The sequence below is a fragment of the Cyrtonyx montezumae genome, unplaced genomic scaffold (assembly GCF_038088225.1).
Source record: "Cyrtonyx montezumae isolate F1298 unplaced genomic scaffold, pur_monq_1.0 scaffold_23, whole genome shotgun sequence".
Taxonomy (NCBI): domain Eukaryota; kingdom Metazoa; phylum Chordata; class Aves; order Galliformes; family Odontophoridae; genus Cyrtonyx; species Cyrtonyx montezumae.
This window is the reverse complement of record NW_027071970.1, coordinates 6,549,209-6,559,328: the sequence shown is the minus strand read 5'-3', so window position 1 is coordinate 6,559,328 and position 10,120 is coordinate 6,549,209. Positions and strand designations below refer to the sequence as shown.

Here is a 10,120-nt window from a genome sequence, read left to right as displayed (position 1 = left end):
CTGAACACTTCATTCGTGTCCACACAGTTTTATTTCTGAGTCAGAGAAGCCTTTAAAAAACTGGGATGAGAGGTGAGAGTGGAAGCTCCTCACTGGTGGTGCGGTCCTTTCCATGACACAGATGTGCGGGTGCACACACGTTTTCACACGTGGGAGAACAGCAGAGCAGGAGAAGCTGCTGCTGCCCTTTCTCCTGCTCCCAGCTGGGGTGGGAGAGCAGGGAGCCTTTGGAAGATGACACAGTGTCCATGGCACAGGGGGCCCTGCTCCACTCCTGCCTAGGAGAACCTGATCTGCAACGCCCAGGAGATGCAGGGCAGCTCTCACACCTGTAGACCGCCCAGCACAGGGAGCATGCTCTCCTCGCCAGCAGAAAAGCAGCAGCTGGACCTCTGCCTCCTGCTGAACACGTGGCTGGCCAGAAGAACTGGGAAAGGGCACAGGAGAACAGAACGATCCTGGACTGACCATTTTTTCACTGCACTACTGGTACACAATGTTGGACAGACAGACGCACAATGGCTTTAGCACTCTCCTGCATTAAAAAAACCCGCTCTGTGGTTGTGGTGGTGGGTGGCAGCCAGTTCCTGTCTGTTGGTTAAGACGAATCTGATGGACTGTACAATTTTATTCCGTTGAGCATAAGGCTGCAGCTGTTTATCTGGCCAAAAGATAGAGATGAAAACAGAACGAATCCAAAACAAGAAAAAGAGAGTGGCCGGCTGCTGCTGCTCCTTCTTTGTTGTTAACTGAGTCTTCACAGTGCTCCTAGCTTCATGGCTGGCTGAGTGGATGGCTCTTTGTTTTCATTTAACTTTGTTTTACACTGAAATTTCATAGGTTGTTCCACCAACTCCAGACACCTTCTTAACATTTGAGTGTCTAGCAGGGCTGACGGGTGTTCCTTGGGAACTTGATGTTGAGCCCAGCCTGGATATTCCTTTTGGCTGTCCATTTATTTTACTGTGCGGTGTCTTCATCTGTATGTCATCCCTGCATCAAAAGAAATAACAAGGTGTAATGCTAGTGAGCAAAGTGTGATAACGGAATGACTTTATTCAGGATGAACAACCACCCCTGTCAGTCTGAATCCCTCTGATGCCAAATATATGAACGTGGGAGCAACTTGGTTGAAGCCAATGTACTTGATGAAAAGCCACTGAAATGACAGAATTCACTTGGCCATTAGATGAGTGGATCAGACTGCAATAATATTTGTTAAAATGTTCATTTAATTACTTGTTTAGATGCTTTGTTGAACCAAACTGATCACAGAGCATCTGCAGGAGAGTTTAACAGTTTTCACTGTTGACTTTAACCCAAACTGTGATTACTTACAGAATGCCCTGAAACAACACTTCCTAGTTAAATGTTCGAAGTTAAACAAAATTATGTTGCTCATCTCTGAAAGACATAGGAAAACTGGAGTGTAGAACTTCTTAATCATAGAAGACACAAACTGAATCAAGTCAGGAAGCACACTATGATGCCTGCTAATTAAAGACCGTATTTCTGATCACCTCATTCAAAGAACTTCCTTTCTTATGACCTACTGCCAGGCTGAACTGACAACGGGCTTTTCTCAAAAGACCTTTTAAAACTATACCACTATGCTAAAACTTATCGTGTCTCATCCCCAGGACTCACCAAGCAATGGGAGAAAAGACCTCATGTATGTGCTGGAAGTGCCAGATTAAGAAAAGACAAAGAGCTTTTCACATTAGCATCTTTCCTGTAGCAGCAGCTGGCACATTCAGGGCTCAGAGAGCAGAGAAGCAAGGGAAAGACAGTAGGTCTTCTTTCACTGTAAGAAACTCACTTAATGCATGTAAGGAGAGGATAGCTGTCCACCTGCTAAATGCTAGCTCTTCTACCAGTGGACAAACCATAACAACTGTAACTCACTTGAAGCTCACTTGTGCTCTCACTTCTAAGCAGCACCATAAGCAGTACTTACCTTTGTGCTCCCACTGATTGCACCTCTGTAATTTCCACAGTGTTTACAAATGAGACAGCCTTCGGGCCTCCATAAGAGGGTGACCTAGGCATTCCTGTGGGGGACGATGGGACCTGGTGGCCTGGTGATTTGTAGGAGCCGTTGCTCACCCTGCCTTGTAGTGCTTGATGTGTCTGGACATTGTTATTGGCTAAATCAGCTTGCAGAGAGGTTGTGGAAGTCCTTGGTGCTCTAGTCATTGCACTTGAGAGCGAAGACACTGAGGACTGCAGTATAGGGTTCCTTGTGCTAAAACTGGTAGCAGCCATCAGATTGTCTCTAGATCCATATCTCATTGCCATGCTGCGTGGGTCTTCAGAGAGCGTGCTGACTTGCTGTAGGCTGTAAGAGCTGGGGGTGTCATAGACACCTGAGTCTGCAAACACGGAATCAGGGTGCGAGTGGAGGAGCTTCTCTCTCTCTTCCATCTCCTTCCTCTCCTGAATGGATGCCATAATGGTTTTGGAGAGGTTGTCATAGCGGACTGGAGAGGGGTCTCGCTGATGTGGAGCTGGGCCCCCCAGCACTGGGCTGAAGCTCTGAGGTGGTTGGCGTTGCAGCTCACTGCCCCGCAGATGGCACATTTTGGCTGATAAATATGGTGAGTGGTACCCGACAGAGCTGACTGCAGAATGGGTGACACATTTCCTCCCCGAGGGTGACATGGGGTTTAGCAAACTGTCATATGATAGACTCCCATTTCTGTTTGACAGGGAATTGGGAGAAAAGATGCTTTTATATGGAGTGGAAGCTGCCCCTTCAGACTTCATTGGATGAAGGGGCACCTTGTCGGTCCCTCTCCTGCCAGCAGATTTCAGGCTCAGGGATCGTGAATTGATGGCAAAGGAATCTATCTGGAGTGGGGAAGACTGGTAGGTCTTGTGAAGGGAGCTCTTCCGGTAGCTGGGGATGTCCAGGCTGGGTTCAGACTGGTAATCAAGGCTCCTGCCATCCTCTTCTATCAGAGCCCCCTGGCTGTGTCCCTCCTGCAGGGTGATCTAGAACAGAGGTGAATATGAGAAACAGAAGCCTATAATAGACATGTACAGATTTGCTCTTTGTGGGGGAGGAGATAAAGATAGGAGGAAATGAAGTTGGACATCTCTCAGAGTCACAGCCTATAACAAAGGTTTATTATGAAGAATCTCTTAATTCTTGCTCAGCACATGGACAGCACCTCAGAATCAAAGAGTCAGTCACAGTAAGTGCTAAAAAATATTGACTAATAACTACGTCAATACATGGACACAATGAGATAACTTCTAAACTGAAACTCTGTCAAGGTAAGTCAGATTGTAATCAGGTAATAATGCCCTTGGAAAAGCACTCTGCTTCAACTTTTCCACAAATAGCTCTCGAGTTGAGTGATGTCTGGTTTTGAGTGCTGAGTCAGACATCCTTCAGGCTTCATTTCAGCACACTGGGGACCAGCACACTCTTATTCACTTTACTCAGAGATATAAATATTCAACAATTCTGAATATCAGGTCACAGGTCTTCAAAATCAAGCATCTAAGATTAATTAAAGCAGAGAGGCTCCCTCCCACCATTTAAACAGCAAAGTAAAGTATCTACCTCAGAGAACGAAGCACGGGCCAGTATTTATTTATCTGCATTGAAAACATACAGGGCTTCCCTGTGTTTTTATTCTATGAAAGATTGCTTACAGTTCTGTTCACTTAAAAGACCATTATGTGCTAAGAAATTTGTTTTGGCTTCTTCTTTCAGCGTTTGTCATGAAGCATAATAAATTGGCTACACCATCTCAGCAAAGAGTGATTATCAGCCACACGTTTAACCACAAATGCAGTCAATGCACTTTATTCTATATCTAATTTATTTTAAAAAGCAAATTATAAAAACAGCTTAACTAGCAAAAACATGTTTCATTCCAAATGTTTCTTCAGGTTTTGGTCTTTGAGCTATTAGACAGGAAACTATGCAAAACAGCTCACTACCTCTAGAGCATGGTGCTAAATTTGTCCTTCTCTGGAAAAAGTAGACCAAGTGACAGCGTGTAAAGGAGGAGGAGAGAGAAACGATGCAGCTTGTAAGAGTACTTGTGGTACTTATCCTTGTGCTCTGATCCTTCTTCCTTACCAGCTTCCACTGCTCAAAAGCAGAATTACATCAACAGGCTGAAGAACTGATACAGAAGAGATAACATGACTCACACAAGCTACTCTCTTTGTACATTATACGTAGGTATGGCTTGGCAGACAAATACATGTAATCTTCTCAGCTTGCCAAATGAACTCTTTTTTTTTAAATATTTCCACTACAAGTCTACAAAACCCTTTGTATGTTTACCAGTCAGCCTATACTCACATCACCCTTTGAGGCTGAACTGAAAGAGCAACCCTCAGGGTGAACATGCTGAAGCCAGTTACCAATTCATAACACTACCTGGTGTCCTGGCTTAGTCAGAAACTGTCCTGGATCCACACTGCATCTGTGGCTACGCACCTGATTGAATACCACAAGCCTGTCTTCCTGGCTCTCTGACTTTCTGCATCACGATCCAAATATCATCTATTGCTTACACAGCTCAAAATTGCTAGATGATGCCTGTAAATACAGTATTTTGAATTGGATAGCAAGTCATTTTTCACATAATAAATTGAAGAAATAGGATACTACACTTTTTGCATACAGTGAACACACTGTTGCTTGCATATTCCCTTTCATATAGCAATCTTTGCTTCATTCAGTGGACAGATCCAGCAAGTAAGGCTTATGATTATTGCAGTAAGGCTGAAACCTTAAAGTTTTGGTATGTGGAATTCCATCATTCCACCTGTGTTTTCAAAATGAAGAGGATACTAGAAGAGTTTTCCTCATCATTTAAGGAACATTCTGTCTTTTTCTCCAACCCAAATGCTCTCAGGAGGTGCTAAAGTAAGTCAAACATAAGGAATTTTTCATTAATTTTGATTTTCTCTAACACATCTTTTGGGATGCTATTCTTTTTTTTCTGTTTTTCAAGCTAACATATTAAGGAACCACTGAGCATGCAATCTCGTGGCTAAAGGGTCTGATCCAGAAAAGCACTAAGCACACCCAGCTTCTACTGAAGCAAATGGGAGTTGGCAGTATGTCAGGAGAAGCCAATGGGAGGTGACACTTCTCAGCACCTCAGGATTGGGTCAAAACACTGGCAAAGCAGCAGTGCATGCCTGTCAGCAAGGCAGATGCATCAAGCTCAACAAAGGAATGCTGCAAGAGTTGACATTTCCATAAGAAGCATAGTGAAAATCTACACTGTCACAAATGCTGTTGTTTGTTTTCACACTGTTTTCGCACTGTGACATTCACAAGACCCCCGTAATGAATTTTTTCCTCAGCCTCAAGCTGTCTGGAATTAACTGGGAGTAGATTCTGGCAGGCTACAGCAGCTCACTCACCTGCTCAGCTGCAGCATGGTAGTGGACTTTGGGATTGTTGCTATAAGCCGGCCGGTACTTGTACATGGCAGGTGTGGGAGGGCTGATCAATTTGGGTGAAAGGCCACTTTCTGGATAAAGAAAAAAAATAGACATTATCTTGGAATGTGTGGACAGCATACTATCATTCCTAAGTTCTTGCCATCCATGCTGCTCTGCAAAGTGAGCTCCATTCTATAAAGAATGGAACTTGTGCTATTTTTGCGATGAATTCCACCAAAATCAACCAGGCCCCATTGTAGAAATAACAGTGCCTGTGTCCAGAACAATAATCTAAAGAGAAGAAGAAAGAGTATGCTATATAAAGTGGTGTGACATATTTTGGTGAGTAGTGTTTTTGCTGTACATCAGATTACTGGCTATTTGGGTTCAATTCAGCAAGTAGTTCTGTCAGAAGAACGGAGATTTCTTAAACAGTCTCGAAGCTTTCATCTTTTCATAAATGAAATATTTGTTTCTTATGACTAAGCATTTTATGCTAATATTTCCGATTCCTTACTTCAAAATGACATTTTTCATTATTAAACTGATCAAAAATTTAAGAGGGCGTTTAAAAGAGTTTTAAAACTCTGCAAAACTGAAATATCCATTTGAAAGAGGTACTGAAATTTTCTTTTCCTTTCCTGCTGTTTATTGCTCTAGCTCACAACTCTTGTAAAAACAGAACCCTTCACCCAGATCCCCTTAGTGTTCTGAAAGAATACTATAATATTTTAAAGATGCTAACATATTTTCATATTACTACAGATAAAGACTGATCATGCAACTATACCTTCACTTGTCCCCAGCTGTCCTTTTAACTCAGAGTATTTGCTTTGATCTCCTTTGGGTGGGAGTGGTGGTTGCACATCCATACCTTTATCCTCCAGACCTTCCAGGCTAATTTTGGACTGCAAATGACCAAAGAATCAGTCACTACCCACAACAAAAACACAAAAAAGCCCCACAAGAGAAATAAAACAGAGAAGAACTCAACTTCAGAACTCATCAAGTTCTGAAATTTATCTTCTGCAGTCCTTTCACTGGGCCACAAACCTTTCTGTCATCCGGAAGTTCATAACTTTCCTCAAAGTACAACAGTCAATCTGGTGGTCCAAGGGTTCCCACAGTATAAGATAGTTAAAATTAATTCAAACACAGATGTGGAAACTCTTGGGACAAAAAATAATGAACTATTGCAAAGAATGACCTCTTCCAAAAGACGCCCATTGATCTGCTAATAGATCAAAAGCTGCTGCTACTGAACCTGGGTTACTTTCAGAAGATAAAGTATAGGACGAGGACTCAATCTCCATCAGTTTCTCTGAGTGATGCATTATCTCAAGGAGATTTTCTATGACAAAATTATTTGCAGGCATCAGTTCCATAACGCTCAGGACATCCTCTTCAGAAGAAGCGCCTTAAGAGTGCCTCACCTTGCTCCGGTTGAGGTTGGCTTGGATCCCATTGTCACTGATCTTCACAGTGATCTGTCGTTCAGATAAATCAGGTCGGAGGAAAGGAGGCTTCACACTCACAGCTAGCTTCTTCTTGGGCTCAACTATGTACCTGGTTAATTGTTCAATAGTTATCGTTAAAATAAAATATAACCTAAAAATTAGACATAGAGACAAGACAATCTTCCTACTTGAGGCATGATTTAGGGATGTGGTAGAATCTACATAAGTAAGCTCCATTTATTTCAGTGGATGTCAGCCCAAGTAATAATTAAAAAGCAATAAAAAGATCACTGGGGTTTTTAGTGAGCAAACCAAGAGGATGTATTAAAAAAATAAAAGTAATTTCGGAAGCACTGATGAACAAGAGCACAAATCATGTGAAGAGAAGGAGAGGCCTACCACCAAAGGAAGCAAGTTACTAGAGCTTACCTAGTTATCATGAAACAGCTTCCCTGCAGTGGAAGGTGGAGGAGACTGGGGGAATAAGACCCAGCAAGTGGGGAATTAATGTGGAGAAGAAGATGCACTGACAGTTATAGCATACCACATGGTGACTTGTTTCTGTAGTGTGTTTAGTGTTAACATAAATGGAAGTAAAAGAAACAGGCCTGCAGCAAACAACAAATCTAAAGGGAAATGATGACTTTAGATGCTTAGTTACTTTCCAGTGGACCATGATTCTCTAAGTGCAATCTGGTAATGGCTATACAGCACATAAATAGCACAATACATGAGCTTTCTCCATTTTATCTAGTGAAAAGGACATTCTAGTAGTGATGGCTCAGTGTCTTTCAGTATTCACGAAACACAAAAACATGGCTTGCTGAAAATCTGAGAACAGCAATGGTGACTTTGCTCATACACCTCCCTTAACTGGAGTACCTCCCAGCTTCTAAAGTCCAGCTCACTTAAAATATCTTGACCTGATTTTTAAGTTTTGGTAAGCTTCAAGCAGCTGTTCCAGTGTCTCCATTTTAATAAAGGTAACATTACTAGAACCTATTTGTTGTACAGCAAATTAAAAAAAATAAAAATAGACAAATTACAGTACTGAAGTCTGGGATTGGTCAGCATCCTGAAAAGGCCCAAATAAATCTCCTGGTAGTGATATTATTAATGTGTATATAGGCAAGACAGCTCAGAATCTGGGATATTTATACTCCACCCAATCTAATGCATTAAAATCCTGATTTCAAAATGTGAAGGGATAAATCAATTTCTGCAAAAATAGAAAGTCATAAATAAAATCCAAGGCTCTATGATGTAGACGTGGTTGAAAATCTGTTTTATGATAATGAAAGTGACAGTGAGATTAAAAACTACAACTGCCTTAAATTAGATTCAAGTGTCAAGGGGAAATGCTGATTTTAGATTCCTTCTTCATTTCCAGTAGGCTACAATCCCTCACCTATACTTGGACATTGACTGTACAGCATAAAAAGTCATGCTGGAAGTATGATAACATACTGAAAGTTATTACTGAAAGCTGCTGGATAAACAAGTTGGTGAGAGAAAGCTATCAGCTCTTGATATATGTTGACTTGCTCATTTCAAATACCTGTTTCTGGCATGGGGATTATGAATTATATGAAGAAAACAAATTGCTTGGGCAGGTTACAGCTATGCAACAGTGAAGCTGCTACCATAGTGCCTTCTGGAATGTTTTGTTTTAGTTCCCTGTTATTTCGCCAACGGTTTTTCTCTTGTGAACCCAACCAAGCACATTTTTTCCCCCTCTTTACCAGCAACTCCTCCACTTCCCTCACTCCCTTTCTCTTACCTGGGAGCCAAAGGACTGCAGAGCACATGTTCCACATTTCCGCAGCATCCACGGGTAAAAGGATTCACTCCCCCTCGAAATTTACCTGTCACCTGGAAACATTCAGGACAGTGCTCAACATCTGGTTTTGTAAAAGTCATTGCCCATCCCTTAGAAAGGCAAGGACAGTGCTTTGTTCTAACAGTACTGTCTTGCCCAAACAGAAGACCACTGTTGTTTGAATGCCACTCTTTCCCCCGCTGCTCTAATACACCCCTTCCACCAGCTACCATACACAGCAGCAAACAAGCCTTTCCCATGAGCACCATCAGCTCAATATGAGTGCATTTCAAAGCTGCCATGTCCACCTCTCCATGCTGTTCCTGCATGAGTTGTGCCTACTGTCAGCCAGACATCCTGTTTTGATCTCTTTCCTTCCCTGGTAATCTCCACTCCTCTACCCTGGTTAAGTCCCCTCCAAACAAAAAGGAATGATAGTTCTTAATGCTGGATGAGATCAGTGTTTCTTCTGAATCCTCCTCCTGCCCCTAGCAGCGATCAGCATGAGCCACTGCCTCCTGGGGAGGGTGCCAGGAACTCCCCAGTGATTACCATGCTTACTTGGAAATCAGCTACTTTAATAAAAGTCAAGTCTTATTAGACTGGCAGGATGTAGTCAAAGCTTCAAAAACATTATAAAGGGTTTGTACTTAGCAGGCAGATACTTGAAAGTAACCATGTGGGGATAAATACCAATAAAGCCAGAGAGATTAATAGTGGTTGCCAATAAAAGCATTATGTTGCTTTTTGCAAGCAATGCATTTTAATCAACTCACAGTCCTGATCTAGCACCAAGAGTTTAAAGAGTACCAGAAATACATTAATTACTTGGACATAAAATAACAACGATTAAATGATTTTGCAGTATATTATGCTGGCCTATTTGTTATTACATAAAACTCTTTAAAAGGCCAAGAGAGACATGTTGGCAGTTCTGAGTGTTGGAAGAGTAACCTGACAACTACAGCACGGACCTGGGACATTTGGCACATCTGCATTCATTCTGGGGCTTAAAACTAAAAAGCTGCCAGATACTGGCAAAGCACTTCATATCTCTCTTTCCAGCTTCTCAAACACAACATGAAAATAACATTTCCCTAACTCACAAATCACATTGCTAATTACAGCCATTTGGTTTCCAAAGAAGAAGGGCTGCTCTGAAAGTAACGCCTCCTATTTTACAATGTCGGCCAATGACATCAGAGGTGAATGTTGGTGATATGGCAGCAGAGGTTGAACCTTCCCACCAATATCCCACTATGTTTTGTTGCTGTGTGACAGATGGCAGCAGAGGGGCACTCTGACAGAATGGCACCTGACGTGAGAGTGTGCGTGGAGCAAAGGTGCATCACTGAACTCCTCCATGCAGAAAAAATGGCACACACTGACATTCATCAGTGCTTACTGAATATTGATGGAGACC

At 42.2% G+C, this 10,120-nt stretch overlaps 1 protein-coding gene across 2 annotated transcripts in view; it reads right to left on the bottom strand.

Moving 5' to 3' along the window:
* Nucleotides 1–215: 215 nt before the first annotated feature.
* Nucleotides 216–10,120, bottom strand: part of ZDHHC8 (zinc finger DHHC-type palmitoyltransferase 8) — an 81,533-nt gene continuing 71,628 nt past the window's right edge. Inside the window, exons 6-12 of one of the 2 annotated variants that reach the window (XM_065739055.1) lie at nt 8,659–8,750; nt 7,308–7,352; nt 6,855–6,987; nt 6,212–6,329; nt 5,401–5,510; nt 1,958–2,994; nt 216–993 (exon numbers count right to left, since the gene is read on the bottom strand). In XM_065739055.1, the coding sequence (XP_065595127.1) occupies nt 822–993; nt 1,958–2,994; nt 5,401–5,510; nt 6,212–6,329; nt 6,855–6,987; nt 7,308–7,352; nt 8,659–8,750 (1,707 nt within the window). In that variant the 3' untranslated portion in view covers nt 216–821. The remainder of the gene's footprint in view (nt 994–1,957; nt 2,995–5,400; nt 5,511–6,211; nt 6,330–6,854; nt 6,988–7,307; nt 7,353–8,658; nt 8,751–10,120) is intronic. The other variant, XM_065739056.1, reaches the window with a different exon arrangement.